This window comes from Podarcis vaucheri, assembly GCF_965113315.1.
Source record: "Podarcis vaucheri genome assembly, chromosome: 7".
Classification (NCBI taxonomy): domain Eukaryota; kingdom Metazoa; phylum Chordata; class Lepidosauria; order Squamata; family Lacertidae; genus Podarcis; species Podarcis vaucheri.
The window spans coordinates 20,958,555-20,975,261 of record NC_138765.1 but is presented as its reverse complement, the minus strand read 5'-3'; the positions used below and the strand labels follow the sequence as shown (position 1 = coordinate 20,975,261).

Genomic DNA, 16,707 nt, shown 5'->3' with positions numbered 1-16,707 from the left:
GTTCAAGGGGCGTCTTGGTCTCAGCATTTCTCCTGCAGCTGCTGCAGAAGGACCTCCAAGCTCTAAAGACACTTTGTGATTTGGTAAAAAAATAAAGAACAACTGTTCCTGATCACGTATGTTTATTTAGCAAAGTGGTAGCAGAAAAGAGCCAAACCATATGATACATAAGAATGTGGAGAAAATCAGGAGCAACAATCTGGGATTCTTCATTCCCAAGGGAAGGTCATATTCACACCACGCATGTTCTCCTGATAGGCATCATCAAAGCGTTCACTCTGCGCCACTGTCAGGTGGTTCTTCCAGTCCCCGGAGATCCCTAGAACAACACAAGAGCAAATGTCAACCACAAAGAAGTTTGCATGAAATTACTTCAGCTCAAATTATAACTTTTATTTCTCATGCTCAGACATGTGGCAGCTCCCTCAGATGGCTGATGTTATGGAAGTAAACACATGTCCCCTAGCTGTTTGCCCTGAGCCCCTCCCCAACCATTCCCACCCTCCTGATTTGGCTTTCCAGCAGCACTAATGCATGTATGTTGGGTACCTGAACCAGCTGGGTCCAGCCATACTTTCTTATCGCACCATAGAGATCTCCAAGAACTGTGTGTCTGTTGCTCTGCCTGCTGAATTTCTGCTTGCTCTCCCAATCGATGTGAAAGGCACAGAACCTGCCAACTCTGGCATAAACAACCCTGAGGCAACTACTGTGTCTTGATGGCCTGGAGAATCTGCAACCTATTTTCAGGCAGTCCCCAGAATTATCCAAGCTTCAAAATCTTACAGGCATACCCTTGTTCTCAGAACATATCTTGTTTGGATTGGGGCATCCATGCAACAAAGCTAGACATAGGTGAGATGTTGCACAGAGAGAACCGTATGATATCAGGCAAACTGTCCCCACTTTCTGGCCTAGTTGGGGATTGGCTTTTTCTGTGAGGCAATAGACATCCACAGAAAAAGAAAAAGGTTCTTCACTCCTGGCACGCAGCATTATGGCCTTATTTCTTGGCTTCCAATGTTTTTACCTTTCCTCATGAACTTTGCTTTTGTGTGGTCAAAAAAGCTCTCTGGTATTAAAGAAAAGTTGGACATCTTGTTGTCCTTCATCTTCTGGAAGGAGGCATTTTCCACCACAGACTCAATTTGTTGGCTGTTCAGCTCCTTGCCAAGAAAATGACAGATCTTCTGCACGCTGCCTCGAAGGTCCTGCAGAAAGCAAAAGCAAATGGCTGTGAATCCTCATGTGATGTAGAGAGCTTGCCCTTGATCAAGAGGCACACAGAGGTGTATGTGATTTGGGCAAGATGGATGCCATGAGGTGTGGAATTCACTGCTATCACTGTGCAGAACCCATCCTGTCTCCAGCTGCTCCTCAGCCATCACAGCACCCAGGAGGCATCAGAGTCAGCAAGAGACATTGCATTCAGGGCAGAAAAACAGCTTATTGTCATACTAGGGGGTGTTGAATTTTTCAGCATTCCATTTCCCAAAAAAAGAGGGCTGCTAAAAAGTTGTAACATGACCTGAAAATGCAAACATATATTGGTTAAATTAATATAGTTTTGTTTTGCTTGGTAAACAAAATGTGTGTAGAATTGCATATGAGTCATTAAAAATGATTACCAATTACTTGCTATTATATTTTTTATTATGATTATACAGTTGTACCTCTGGTTACGTAAACATTGGGATATGTAAGCAGCAAACCTGGAAGTATATTTCCAGGTTTTTGCCTCATGCGCATGCGCAGAAGCTGTAAACCATGCCGCGCGAGTGTGCAGAAGCAGTCCTCCGGTTGCAAAAACTTCAGGATATGGCCGCACCTCCGGAACGGATCCCGTTTGCAACCAGAGGTATCACTGTATTACCTAAAATTTTCAGAAGATAAAATTCTTTGGTTTTCTAAAAGCAATTTATGTATTTCCTCATTCCTATGTGGTCTTACCAAACTAAATGTTGTCCAATCACGAAAATAGTAGATTTGAAATCCTCACACCCAAAAACCTGTTTTTAAGGCACCTCACTGAATAAATTTGCAAAAATTTAGTTTTCACATCCCTGAAATGACACAACCTATTGACATACCTGCTCCAATGCAGAAGAAAGGAAGGGCACTCTGTGCATGATATGAGGCTCTTTGCCTTTAAATCCTTTTAAATCCTGAAGGAGCACCTTCACCCCAATTGTTCAGCCCAGACACTGAGATCTAACACCAAGGGCCTTCTGGAGGTTCCCTCACTGTGAGAAGCCCACTCATCTTTTCCGGTGGGCGGATTTGCAGCCAGGCATCCCGACCACTGCAGTGATCTGGCGGGGGCAGAGATTGACAACCCCCTAGTGCCATCCTGGCTGCATCACCGGCGTTGGGTGGGGCCATGCCCAGGGTTGCCCCGCTGTCCAATCAGTGCCAGTTGGGGGTGTGGCCATGGGTAACTTAATCTGTGGCACAGCCATGTGGCCCTCCTCTCTTGTCCTTTGCCAGATCTCCCAACCCACCTGCCTTCTTTTTTATGCTTTGCTATGACATGACCTTGCTATGGACAAATGTCAGCTGCCATATTGTTGGGGTCGGGTAGGGTTTTTTTTCACTTGGCAAATTGGCACCAGCCATTTGGTTTTTGCCTACCTTGTAGCAATCGTCACAACTTTGTGAGGTTAGGCATTGGGTAAGCCTTTGTTTGGATGGAGGGGAAGTTGTAGCCTCCTCCTGCTCCTCCTCATTAAGGGTATCCTGTTAAAGGGATCCGGGGGTGTGGATCCTATCCGATGCCTGGACATGAGCAAGGGCCATGCCACAACCCCAACGAGGAACTGTTGGGGTGCCCCTATTTGATGTAAGTCATAGGTCTCCCCCTATTGGTGGTTTGCCCTTAGCTGGACTCCCTGCAGATGGGTGGGAGTTGAGTGTCACCCACTGCCTAAGCCAAACCGCTCACATCTGTAACCAATAAAGTTGTGGCCTATTTGAACCCATAAGCCTAAATACTTTTGTCTGTGTGTTTATTACCCACTAGGGAACTGCAAGTCACGGGGCCTTGGCACACAAGTGAAACTACAGGGAACCAGGCAGAGGACCTTCTTGGTAGTGGCCTCACCCTGTGGAACACCCTCCCATCAGATATTGAGGAGATGAGTAACTATGTAAACTTTAGAAGACATCTGAAGGCAGCCCTGTATAGGGAAGCTTTTTAAGTGCTTAATGTTTTATTATGTCTTTATATGTGCTGGCCAGAGTGGCTGAAGCAAGCCACCCATTTGAATGGGTACAATATTATTCTTATTCCTATTCTTATTTTCTTCATAATTCTTGTAGGGGTAGCAAGGAATTTTGCACTTCCTCAGAGTCGTCTGGCCAATAGTACCAGAATCTTTCCAAACAAAAAATTGGCAACTTCATGCATGAATAATGTCAGAGTTGGGCCCGTAACCTGGTAGTGCATGAACACAGGCAAGCTTGGACCTGTACCTGCTGCAGTTCTTCATAGGTGATGAAGAAGATGTTGGCTCTCTCCTTCATCTCCACCCAGCCTTTCACATGGTCAAACCAGGAACCATAAACCACTGGAAGAGCAAAGAGGAAGCAAGGGTGAAATGTAAGGAGTTGTGCAGGGAAGAAGAAGAGTTTGGATTTGATATCCCACTTTATCACTACCCTAAGGAGTCTCAAAGCAGCTAACAGTCTCCTTTCCCTTCCTTCCCCACAACAAACACTCTGTGAGATGAGTGGGGCTGAAAGACTTCAAAGAAGTGTGACTGGCCCAAGGTCACCCAGCAGCTGCATGTGGAGGAGCAGGGAAGCAAACCCAGTTCAGCAGATTATGAGACTACCACTCTTAACCACTACACCACACTGGCTCTTCCCTGAAGTTACAGGGAACCAGGCACCCTGTGGAATGCCTTCCCATCACTGGGAAGGGAGAGAATGCCAATGTAGATGTAGAAGAAATACCAGTCAGCATAGGTACCAGCTCCTGGGGGCTGAGGGCCATTTCCAAGGCTAAACATACCCAACTCCCTCAACTGCTCCTCATAAGGTTTGGTTTCCAGACCCTTGATCATGTTGGTCAAGCTCCTTTACACACATCCCATCTTGTCAATATCCTTCTTAAATTGTGGTGCCTAGAACTGGACACAGTATTCCAGGTGTGGTCTGACCAAGGCGGAAGAGAGTGGGACTTTGACTCCTCTTGCTCTGGGCACTATACTTCTGTTGATGCAGCGTAGAATAGCTAGGTGGGGTTTATTCAAGTTGGCCTGTCAGGGACTTAGAACGACTGCATTGTCCCTCAAAAACAAAATAAATAACAGAAAACATTGACTCTGGCGTATGTCCAGCGCCACCTAGTGACTGATCTGTGTAGTGACATTATCCACACAAGGGAGAAGTAAAGGTTTGAATGAAGCTTTCTCTGTTAAGGTTTGTTTGTTTTTGTCTCTGCCACCAGCGAATGTCTGTTATCATCCACAACACAGAATGTGAGGTTTCAGTCTATTCTCATGTTGGTGCCAGTCTTACCCATTTGTTAAGGATGTTTATTAATTTGCTTAAAAAGAAAATGACTAAAATAGGACTTTCACCCATTTCTTCCCTTCTCCATGTATCCAACTGCAAATTATACTTCTCTGTCAAGGCTGTTCCATTAGCTAAGAAGAGAGCCTTTCTGCTAGTGGACATTGTGCTGGACCACAACAAAGGAGACTGGCTGATTTGCCTCCTTCCATACCTTCCCCACTCAGGAAACTCTCCATGAACTCTTCCACAGTTTCTAGATCATTGAACTCTTTATGGCCTTTCCTGAAGTAGTAGGCTGAAACCATCACATCTCTGGGGTTACGCAGTGTACAGACTATCTGTAACAAATACAGGACCACATTTAGGGAGAGCAGCCATCTTGGCCCTAACATTAGGCAGAGTGTGGCAGCTGACTACTGTCCCATGAAAGGGTAACAAATTGTTATTTAATTTACTGTTACTGAATGCATCCAGTGTGACATCTACTCAGAGTGGAGCCACTGAAAATAATGGGCATAAGTAACATAGGCTCCAGGCACGTCCAACAGGTAGATCACTGGACATCTGTGGTAGATAGATCACCATCAGATCACTGACACACACACACACCCCCAAAGAAGCTCAACAACTTTGGCTCCCCTAAAAAAAGCTTAACATTTTAGCCCAAAAAACAGGGCTTTTCTCCTCCAAAAAGGGGGATTAGTCTCTTGAAAACTCTCCAAAACTTATTTAAGGACAATGATGTGGGCAAAATAACAACTCCCCTCCTTTGGGACACAATGAAAGCGGTCACCAGAGGAGCTTGCATAAATTGGTAAATTAGAACAAGACATTGTGACTCTCTCATCACACTACAAACAAACAGGAGCCAAAAAAACAACAACCCATCTTAAATTCATGGAACAAAAAAGAAGGGGAATTGACTGTCTAGAAATCAATCATAAAACAACCATTTTACGAATATGGAGGGAAGGACTCCAGACTATTAGCAAACAGATGCAGGAACAAAATCCCTCACTAAAAACTGTGACTGCCTTACTAGAAAAGCTAACCAAAAAACTGAAACTGACACGGGAACCAATAGAAAAGGACACCTTCACCCCAGTGTGGCTCCCATTTATCACATACACAGCCCAACAAAATAACAACAAGAATCCACCAACAGCATAATAATCACTCTGGTTTACCTGACCCAACAAGCACTCCCCCTCCCCTCACAAATGCAAACAAACCCACAGACAACCAACCCCACCCTGACCCCCCATACCTCTCACTACCAAGGAAATGCAATAAATGAATAGAAAGAGAACCTTCCCAGTTGACGCTGACACAAAACCTTACACGTACACTATACAAAAAGTATAAGCCTCACCACCCCACCCCTCCTCTCCCCCTCTTCTTCCCCAACCTTATACAGTACTCAACACCAATATCTGTAACTGATTTGTAAGAAAGACTATAGAACCTGAAAAAAGAAACAATGCATGTACTTTTGTAAACCAAGAAAACCTTTAATAAAAATATTTTTAAAAAGAAATAAATAAAATCATGCCATTTTGGAAAAAATGGTCATTCGAGATTTGCCCTTTAAATACTTTTAATTTGTGAAATATATAATCCATAAAGCATCACATAATAAAGCCTGACATGGAAACAGGAGAAGCCTGCAGTGAGGACCTGGGCTGACCATGCATGTGGACCATGACCAATTCAAGTTCTCCCGCAATCGGGCAACTGCTAAGGAGCTTTCCAATAGCTCTCTCTGTGCTCTAGTACAAAATATGGCATCCTCCTGTAAAGAGGCTGTGTCAAGTGTTCCAGAATCCCTCACATCTATGTGTCAGAAAGACAGAAGCCAAAGACAAGCTTGATGTGTCCATTGTTCCTCTCTTACCTTGGCTTTGGAGTGGAGGAAGGACTTGGGGAAAAGCTGGAATGGCAGGTGAGTAGCCAGGATCCTGGGGGAAGGATTTTTCAAGGCAAGCTGCAAATGAACATCAATCTCAATCCAGGGTGCCCTTTCCGTCAGTGGTACCGTCTGAACCCATGAAGGGTCCCCATGACTCTGTATTAAGCTCAAGATCTCCACCATCCAATGGGTACCTAGGAGGAAGTCCACCAGTCACAATCTTCTTCTGTGCATTAATGTCTGGCCCTTGTGAAATAAATTAGATGATCACAAGAAATGGAATGGATCTTTGTCCACAGCTAGCTACTTAGCACCTTCCGGTGCGACAAGATTCCCAAAATTCAGGAATGGTATAACATGCTGAGGTTGATGATATTATTTTGCTGAGTGTGGTGCAAATGAGAACAGAAGAGTAGCCTGCTGGATCAGACCAGTGGCCCATTGAGTCTGGCGTCCTGTTTCTCCCAGATGCAAGTGGGAAACCAGGGAGCAAAACATGAGCACAAGAGCCTTCTCCCCTCCTTTGGTTTCCAGCCAGGAGTCCAAACAATTTTGTCCTAAGAACGACTGTGCAAAGAGAAGGTGGGTGATGTTCTGGAAGGCGGGTGCTGACTTAAGTTGCCCAGATAACTGTGAGAAAGAGGGGTGGGCACAAGGTAAGCTGTGGTCCGTTTCCAGACTATTGGCCATTGTCAATGAGACTATGTGATGTTTTCTGAAAAACCCACAAATAATTTTGGACAATTTAAACAAGTATATTTCTATTAAATAAGTTTGAACAGTTCTCTTTGACATAGATCTCTTCTGCCTTCATTGTTAAGGTATCCCAAGAATGCAAGTTTGTCATGGTGACCTCCATTTTCGTAGGCAGCTACCTAGGAATCAGGGCTGTTTTAAAGAAAAACTGTCTGCGATTTTTGAGTACAAAGCATGAGCTGCTGCAACACACCTGTCCTTTTTGCACAAGTGCGCACACATCATCATCATCATTTTATTATTTATACTCCACCCATCTGGCTGAGTTTCCCCAACCACTCTGGGCAGCTTTATCTAAAAATATAATGAAAACAAGCATTAAAAACCTTCTGATACAGGGCTACCTTGAGATGTCTTCTAAAAGTTGTGTAGTTATTTATCTCCTTGACATCTGATGGGTGTTCCACAGAGTGGGTGCCACTGCCAAGAAGGCCCTCTGCCTAGTTCCCTGTAACTTCACTTCTTGCAGTGCGGGAACCATCAGAAGGCCCTTGGAGCTGGACCTCAATGTCCAGGCTGAATGATGGGGGTGGAGATGCTCCTTCATGTTTTGTTTAGTTGCTTAGAGTTGCATTCCATGGCATGTTGATGCCTGCACAGAGTGGGGGGAAACCCTCAGAACTGAAAGTTTGACATCTAGAGTAAGGTTACCAGACGTCCCCGTTTCCCGGGGACAGTCCCCGGATTTACAAATCAGTCCCCATAGAAAATCCACTGAATTTTAAAAGTGTCCCCAGATTCAAATCTGGTAACCTTAATCTAGAGTGAAGAGGGATCTACCTACATATCTCTCTGAGTTTAATGTGTGGATGAATCTCACTGCAGTGATAAATCTGGCTAGAAAATTTCTCTCTTTGAAGCTCAAGTTCAATTATCTTTTGCAGTGAAATTTCCAGGCACAAATGTGTCATGTATAGTTCTGTATTTTTATTATTCCCCACCCCCACCCCTGTTCTTTTCTTAATCTGAGATAACTTTTCTTTGTCCTGACATTCATGGAGCATCACAGTTGTAAAGTATCGAAAGAGTGTGGGGAGGGGATATTCTTTGTGAGCTTCATATTTAAAGTTAGTGACGTAATAAATATTATCATCCAAAGTGGTACCTCACTAAGCCAACTAAATCCAGAGTCTATCTATTTACTTAATCGCGCAACTGACCTGACTTGGGGTAAGCTACGACCACAGTATCATCATCCAGCAGTTGGAATTCGTTTTCTACATAGCTGAGTGTTTCCACTGAGTGGAACAGTGAAGTAAAAAGGATTTCCTTGTATTTGAAAAAAGCCATCGATGACACTGAAAAACTGAAGATGAGAGAAAGAAAGTTATAATGCCACATCCTTAGTAATTTTTAGGTAGCGACTGTTTTAGAGCCCAACTCTGGGGAAAACTGGGAAGCAGGAGGAAGGGAAGAGTTCAGGAGGTGGAAATGGGCCGAGAATGGATATTCAAGTGGTGCCACCAGGCTGGGGGGGGGGGGATCCAAGGAACTCAGTTCTGAATACATATCATATTAGCCTTTCAAATCTCAATAAGATTATGGGCACAAATTAGATGCACAATTAACTCAAATCTCCATCACCTCCATTAGGAAATAGGCCCCATTCACATCCTCTAGATCAGGCATGCCCAACTAGTCAATTGCGATCTACTGGTCAATCAATTTTTGGCTCCCCCAAAGAAGCTCAGCAAGTTCGGCTCCCCCCAAAAAGTTCAACATTAGCTCCCCAGAAAAGCTCAACAACTTGTGCTCCCCCAAAAAAGCTCATCAACAGCTTTGGGTCTTCCTCCAACTTTCGTCAATTCAATGGGTAGATCACTGCCAGTTTTTATATATATATATAGTGGAAGTAGATTGCAGTCTCTTGGGAGTTGGACGTGCCTGCCTTAGATTACTATACATCAACTGAAGGAAAATCGCTTTAAACAAAGAAGAGAATACAGCACCATAGTCACACCTGCCTAAAGCAAGGCACACACCGCTCCATACACACACATGCATAACTGCTTGTGAACCTACTCGCACACTGTGGCTTTGGAATTAGAATTTAGAAGACAGCAAAAACATACATTAACTTTTTGTCTACATACAACATGGCAGGCTTAGAATCTGCATCAGGACCTCCAAATAAGAGGTTCTGTACACTAGAGGGCACATGTTTGGTTCTTTGGGGCATCCACAATCTCCCACCCTTATGGACCCCAAAGATCCACCGCCACCACGTACCAAAGAATTCTACCTGTACTTAAATGTGTGCAAGTTAAAGCCCATTTAAAACAATTAAAATTAATTAAAGCAATTAAAAACTTAGGATAGCTGGGGCCATGATAACAACACCGAAACCAGCATACCCCAACCCAAAGGTCTTTTCAGCCAGCTCAGCTTCCAAAGCTACAGTCAGTCAGTCAGTCAGGACCCACAGACAAGATGGTATTCAAGGTGCTGAACAGCCCCCGTCTTTTCTAGCTTTGGTCAGTCAGGGCCCCACCCTCCTAGGTGAGGGGGAAGAGGCCTGACTGCTTGGCAGGTTCTACAAGACTCACAAGATGCACTCTTTACCCTAGGGAAGGCATTTTTGTCTACATTACTTGGATTCAGAACTGTGTTGCAAAATTCAGGAAAGTGCTCGTTTGCGAAAAGTGTGAATTTTGTAGGCTCACCTTCAAATCAGAAAAGGATTTGATTTCTTACCCCTCCCTGCTGCTAATGGGAGCTATCAATGCATGGTGTAGCTGATCAAGGAGACTTTGGATAAATCTGTTGGGAACGAACAGCATGCTACTTTAATAACCTGCTTTACGCAATATTTTGCTTTTGCAAATTTCAGGCCGAGAGGGTGGGTAGAGGAGTTTCATCCCTCCAAGACACCTGCTGTGGTCCTGATCATGACCCAGAACCAGCTTTTTGCATGAGGAGGAGTTCTGATTAGACCACAGATGTACTGAGACAACACCATGGTTGTCATGGAGGCCATGAAGTCCCCAGCTGGTCCATTTGAGGAAGCCTTGGCATTGATATTGAAGTCCCACAACATTACCCCATGAAAGGATTCACCACATCCAAGACTGCCTGCCTACCAGCTGGAAAGGAAGATCCTTGTGTGCTGAAGCTCTTTTATTTATTTTTTTCCTTTCTGGATTTCCTTGCTTATTCTTTTGAATGAATTGGATTTGTTTGGCTTCAACTTACCGTATTTTTCTATGTTTTCTTTATCTTGGAGTGCTTCTCGACGACAGTTTCCCAAACTCCCACTCTAGATGTCCCTTTCTTCTTTCCCCCTCCATTTTATCAGGCCACGATCCTAAAGAATCGGGCTCTTAGGGAACTTTAACCTTTTACAACCTCCAAAACAGCCCTTTAATCCTCACCTTTCCACAACCAAGCTAGGGAGGAAAGCTTTCCCCTTTGTTGCACAAACTAAATTGCCACACTGTAGTTGCTGTGCACGGTAGCACATCAGCAGTAAGAGACTTGTCACATCTTCCTTAACTAAAAAAGTCACCTTTTTACTGAAATTGCTCCACTGCAGCCCTGTGCTTTGCAGGTAAACCCAGCAAGGACTTTTTTGTCATTGCAGACCAGTGAGAGGGAAGAGTCATCTCTTGCTTGTTTTATTTCATTTTATCTTAATTTATTTTTTAAGGATATTTTTTAAGGATATTTTTTAAGGATATTTTAGTCCTTGCCAGAAGGCTGAATGTGAGGCGGGGACCATATAGCATCCCCGGTAGCCAATCAGTTGTTCCCATGTTCATTCCCTGCACTTCTTGTGAGTGGAAGTGAGACACAAATCTGTACATCTGATTGTTCAGTGGGGTGACAAACAGATCCACGACTGGTTCTCCGAAGTCTTCCACTATCTGTTGGAAGTCAGCGGGGGTGGAGTTTGCATTCCACCTCTGAGATGGTTTGCCGGCTGAGCCAATCTGCCTCCTCGTTTTCCATCCTGGCGACGTGTTCAGATTTGATCGACAGAATGTTCTTCTCCGCCCACTTGAATAGGTGTTTTTCTGTTGGTTGGTTGTTTGTTTTGTTCTGTTCTGGTGGGATCTCTACACTGACGCTTTCAAGAGCCTCTGGGGAACAGCAGGATGGATAGAGTACTAGCAACCAGGACTCACCCAAGACATTTTGGCGCCTGAAACAAATTAGAAAATCGTGCCACCGACAATCATAGTTTGCAAAGGCCACTGCATAAACTGTCCTGCTGATGTATGTAGTGCCTCTCTCATTCGATATACACTTCAATACTCACCAGTGTGGGAAAGCAGCAACAGCTGGAGATACAGTGGCTGCAGCTGCAACAACCACAGCAGCCGTGGGGGCCACATTTGCTGTCCCCCATGGATCCCGGGGGGGGGGGCACATGACATCACTTCATGGGTGAACCGGCCCTGCTAGCTAAATCTCTGTTCTGTCTCTCTGGCTTAACACTCACAAACACAAACAGTCTCTGACCTGGAATGGTGCTTCAGCAAGTCCGCTGGTGGGCACAGCTGTGCTGTCACAGAGCCACCCAGTCCATCCCTTTTGTGCCATCCCAGGCAGGCAGGCAGGCTGGCCTTTTAACCCTCCCTTCTCCAGCACCAGTGAAAAGCAGGTGATCTACAGCCCTGGTGGGGCCTAGTCTTTAAGGAAAGTACCGTATTTTTTGCACCATAACACTCACTTTTTTCCTCCTAAAAAGTAAGGGGAAATGTCTGTGCGTGTTATGGAGGGAATGCCTACGGGTGGCATGGCTATGGATTTTCCTCCTCTAAAAACTACGTGCGTGTTATGGTCGGGTGCGTGTTATAGAGCGAAAAATACGGTACCTCCCAAAGCAGTCTTTTAAAGACAGCTGCTTCTACAAGGGGGCAGGGGCCTGGTGTTAGCCTGTACATCTTCTCAGCTAGCTGTGGGCCTCACAAAACCTTTCTCCATCATCTATCTGCCCAGCTCCTGCCATCGGCAAACAGATTATTGGCATCCCATGCAGAGCCATAGCTGGGTGATCTTGCGCCCCTGGCAGAACTATCCAGATTGTGCCCCTTATCCGTGGACAAATTAGCTCTTCTTTCCACCTCTCCTCCAACACCCCCCCTTCCACTCATTCAATTCACCCTCTATTTAAAACCTTTTCTTATGAGGCAATAACAAATATTTTTATTTATAGACATATTTATGGACATATCTTTAAGCCGATTTTGTGCCCTCCCCCTCATGTGTGCCCCTGGCAGGGGCACACCTCACCACCCCCTAGCTATGGCCCTGATCCCATGCAATGGTGTTCAGTTGTGATTTGTTTTCTGGTGCAGAATGGGGAATTTTCTCCCTCTATACAGTGGTACCTCGGGTTACAGACGCTTCAAGTTACAGACTCCACTGACGCAGAAATAGTACCTCAGGTTAATAACTTTGCTTCAGGATAAGAACAGAAATCGCGCCACGGCAGCAGCGGGAGGCCCATTAGCTAAAGTGGTACCTCAGGTTAAGAGCAGTTTCAGGTTAAGAACAGACCTCCAGAATGAATTAAGTTTTTAACCTGAGGTACCACTGTAAAAGGGACGCGGGTGGCGCTGTGGGCTAAAGCCTCAACGCCTAGGGCTTGCCGATCGAAAGGTCGGCGGTTCGAATCCCCGCGGCGGGGTGCGCTCCCGCTGCTCGGTCCCAGCGCCTGCCCACCTAGCAGTTCGAAAGCACCCCCGGGGGCAAGTAGATAAATAGGTACCGCTTACCAGCGGGAAGGTAAACGGCGTTCCGTGTGCGGCTCTGGCTCGCCAGAGCAGCGATGTCACGCTGGCCACGTGACCCGGAAGTGTCCCCGGACAGCGCTGGCCCCCGGCCAATAGATGTGAGATGGGCGCACAAACCCCACAGTCTGTCAAGACTGGCCCGTTCGGGCAGGGGTACCTTTACCTTTACCTTTACCACTGTAAAAGCTTCCCTCCCACTACTGTGAATTAAAACTTGCTGCCCATCCTTCCTTGCAGGATACTAGAGCAGCATTGAATTTTGCAGGTATTCAAAATGGTGTATTTTGCTGGGGGGAGGGGACTGTGTCCCTCATTCTGCACTCCCAACAACAAGAGACACAATACTAATGTGCAAGTCAGGAAGCTCCTTGTTTGAGCCTTGGAGGGGGATCCTAAAAAGTCTGCGAAATAATCCAAGAGCCATCTATAATCAAAACAGGTTTTATTTACTGTAATTGACATAATTACACAAATATATACAATCTAAGTGAACTGATCCATGGTCCCAAAGGAGACCCAACATAGTTATCTATTTACAGTATCAGAAGACATAATAGAGGACTGTTCTGGGATACTTCCTGGCCCCATATGGGTTATTACTGTATGTAGGCAACTCTGTGGAGGATAAGGCCACAATGGCTGTGCGCCTTCAATGCTGGACAGCAGCATGGCTCTGAATAACAGCTACTAAGAATCACAAGTGTAGAGAGCACCATTGCCCTCAGGCCTTGCACATGGGCTTCCCACAGGCAGCTGTGTGAGAGAGAGATAAAGGCTGGATGAGATTGGCCCTTGACCTGAGCCAGCAGGGCTTATTCATATGCTCCAGTGGCTCAGTGGGTTAGTGCATCTGGCTGTCAACCAGAAGGTTGGTGGTTCAAGCCCACCCAGAGATGGCAGTGAGCAGGATTCCTGCATTGCAGGGAACTGAATTAGGTGGCACTCGGGGTCCCTTCCAACTCTGCATTGCTACGATTCTATGATAGGCCAACCACATGTTTTTATTTCAGCTTCTTCTGAAGTTACCCTTTGATTCCAACAGCCTTCCTCAAGCTGGTGCTCTGCAGATGCATTGGACTAGACTACAACTCCCATCAGCCACCAGGGGCATTGGGCTCAGGCATGGTGGGAAATGTAGTCCAAAGCTTATGGAGGTTATCAGGTTTGGGAAGGCTGGTGTATCACTTGTGTGCAGACCCAAAATAATCCTTAATGGAACTTCTAATACGAAACTGAAGCAGTTTCTGGTTCTTAATTTCCCAGTGCATACAACAGATTTTTTTATCGTGGGGATGCAGAGATAGAGTACACCCATTCTGTATGTAGACAATAACAGATTAATACCAGAAGATTAATATCTGTGCTAGGCTTTTTTTCCAAGTCTACAATGTGCGTGTGATGGAGGAAAACCGTCAGATTCAACATTATTGGTGGCTATTTTCACCTGTGGACAATGCTAGAGTGGGGGCAGCAACAGATCCTCAACGGAATATACAAACATAACTCTTAAGTCTGTACTGGAGGGCTAAAAGTACCCTAATAAAGCCCTCCCCCAAAATGTACTCAATCTTGTTAAAAGGACAGATGGAAAATGCACAGAACAGCTGGTCAATCCTTCCTGACATCTTCCCATCCAGAAGGGAAACGGGAGACTGGCGGAGGGTATCCAACCCTCAGTAATATCCTCCCCGGACTCCAAATGAGGCTCTTTGGGTCAGATATTGATATTTTGCCCTCATATAAAACGTGGGCCCGCTTTCTATTGGTCCTGTCAGTTTCCCTAAAAATGCTTGCAAACTTCAGGTAAGTGGAAGTAAACTCTTTTACTCAGGCCCATGTCTGAGGCCTGGGGCAGAAGTCTTGAGTCATCAACTCAAACAAAACAGCAGCCAGTCCCTGACAGGGGGAGGGGGGTGGCACTGGCTGGCTTAGCCCTCTGAGACCCAGGGCAAGGGAACCCAACGCCCCACCCCCTCTGCATGGGTCTGCTTCTATTGCGTTCCAAATTTGCCCTTAGCAAACTGCAGTAAGGGAATATCTCCTCCTCAAGACTTCCTATCGTCAGTTTAACTGTTTCCCCTTCTAGATCTGAGCCCCCTGTGGTAAGTTCTGTTATTCATGGTATAACACAACACATATGCTCTCCAAGTCTGTCTTACGACATTTGCTCTTTAAAACCCCTGAACAATATTTTTTTAAAATACACGAAAATGGTGGTGGTATCACTTGCACAACCAATCTCATCTTAGGGTACAACCTACCATTTGGAGACCAATGACCTAGGGAAATAACCTGACAAAATCACCTGAGAGCCAAAGGTCCACAGAACAAGGCTTGGGGCATACCCTCCGATATTCCTCAGACGGAAATCAGGGCATTTTCATCTGAGGAATGCAAGGCGTTTCTGGCTGAGGGGGAGTGGGAGGAGGGGTAGAAATATGCATGTGTGCATTCTGTACATGCTCAGAGGCACTGCTGCCACCTCGCAAGTTACTGGGCGGGACCCTAGCCCCGGGCACCAAGCCCTCCATTCCTTTTCCCACCGACCTCTTCCCCACCCTGCTAGCAGCTCAAGACTCTCCCCCACCGCTGCTGGCTCCAATCTGCACCACAGCCCTTTTAAGCCCATGCTCCGCCTCTCTGTCTCTCTGTGTGTGTCTCAGCTTCCAGCGGCATCCTGGGAAATGACATCATCCAGCCGCACTGCCAAGCTCGTAGCTGGCTGCCATGTTGCAAGGGGCAGGGAGGCAGGATCCGCTGCTGGGGCGGAACTGGGGGGGGGGACCAAGCCTTGAAATCAGGACAATCAGGACACCCCAGTTTCAAGTCAGAAATCATGATGGTTTCATCCATCCTGAGTGTAACCTGGGGTGTTGTGAGAAGTTGCTGTGGGGGTTCCCTTTAAATGCAGCTTCTGCCCTTCTTTATAGCTGGGAAAAACTTCCAAGGATTGGGCCTTTGCTTTTGAAATTCTTGACCTGCCAGAATTCAATACTTTAAGGGTCTCACGTTCGTGTGATCTGGGTAATGAGCCACACCAAAGCAACCACAGATTAGCCAGTCGCAGGTTTCCTGGGAAGCAAGGCCGACCCTCATTCCTAGATGGGCCATTAAAGAACCAGAAGCACCCCTTTGATAGGCTGGCAAAGCAAAGACATCATATTGGCAGATGTTTAAAGGGCCAGCGAGGAGCAGTGACTTCACAGTGTAGAAGGGCTCCCCTGCCCTATTCCACGAGGCTATGCCAGAGCACACAGTTGGATGGGACAATGTTTGTTCTCTGTAAGATGTCATTTCTGCCCCGCCCCGCCCCGTTTTCTTTAAAGCAGCAGTCTCACACTGGAAGGGGGGGAGGTTGGCGAGGCGGAGGCGGCTCAGCGTCGCTCTTCCGGAGCTTCAGTCCTGGATCACCATTCCACTGGCATGGGAGTGAGTCTGTAGGAGGGGAAACAAAAGGAGAGGCAGGCTGTGCATCTTTCTGGGGCCTTCAGACAGACAGGTGTGCTGGGAGGACAGGAGAGGTGTTCCCTTGCCCTTCTACAGCAATGCACTGGTTATGTGCTCACTTGAGATCTTTTACATTGGACACCAGTTAACCAGTGGGCGTTGTAACACAGGGGTTTGGAAGCCCCAACTGGCCTAATCAGGCCCAGTCTGGGTCTTCGGTTTGGCCCACAAGGCCATTTCCCCTCAAACCACACCAACCTGCCCTACGCTTGACATTTTATGTGACATCCCAGTACGTTTCCAAGCACAGTTCAAAGTGTTGGTGCTGACCTTTAAAGC

General features: G+C 46.1%; 2 protein-coding genes across 3 annotated transcripts in view; both read right to left on the bottom strand.

The window, feature by feature from the left end:
• Positions 1-105: 105 nt before the first annotated feature.
• On the bottom strand, positions 106-8,489 carry LOC309537255 (sulfotransferase 2B1-like). The gene is made up of 6 exons (XM_082231993.1): positions 8,344-8,489; positions 6,413-6,621; positions 4,730-4,856; positions 3,472-3,566; positions 1,031-1,211; positions 106-319 (listed from the first exon to the last, which is right to left on the bottom strand). The coding sequence occupies exons 1-6, from the start codon at positions 8,471-8,473 to the stop codon at positions 210-212; spliced, it is 852 nt and encodes a 283-aa protein (XP_082088119.1). The 5' UTR covers positions 8,474-8,489; the 3' UTR covers positions 106-209.
• Positions 8,490-13,346: 4,857 nt separating this feature from the next.
• The window catches only part of HPN (hepsin), a 39,435-nt gene continuing 36,074 nt past the window's right edge, over positions 13,347-16,707 (bottom strand). For both annotated transcript variants that reach the window (XM_082231809.1, XM_082231808.1), the window contains exon 13: positions 13,347-16,356. In XM_082231809.1, coding sequence (XP_082087935.1) covers positions 16,318-16,356 — 39 coding nt within the window. In that variant the 3' untranslated portion in view covers positions 13,347-16,317. The remainder of the gene's footprint in view (positions 16,357-16,707) is intronic.

Coding starts and splice junctions, on each gene's coding strand:
- LOC309537255 (XM_082231993.1), bottom strand. CDS start 8,473: ATGGCTTTTTTCAAATACAAGGAAATCCTTTTTACTTCACTGTTCCAC. Junction 4,857..6,412: donor TCCTCCACTCCAAAGCCAAG/GTAAGAGAGGAA, acceptor TATTTGTTACAG/ATAGTCTGTACACTGCGTAA. Junction 320..1,030: donor AGCAAAGTTCATGAGGAAAG/GTAAAAACATTG, acceptor GTGTTGTTCTAG/GGATCTCCGGGGACTGGAAG.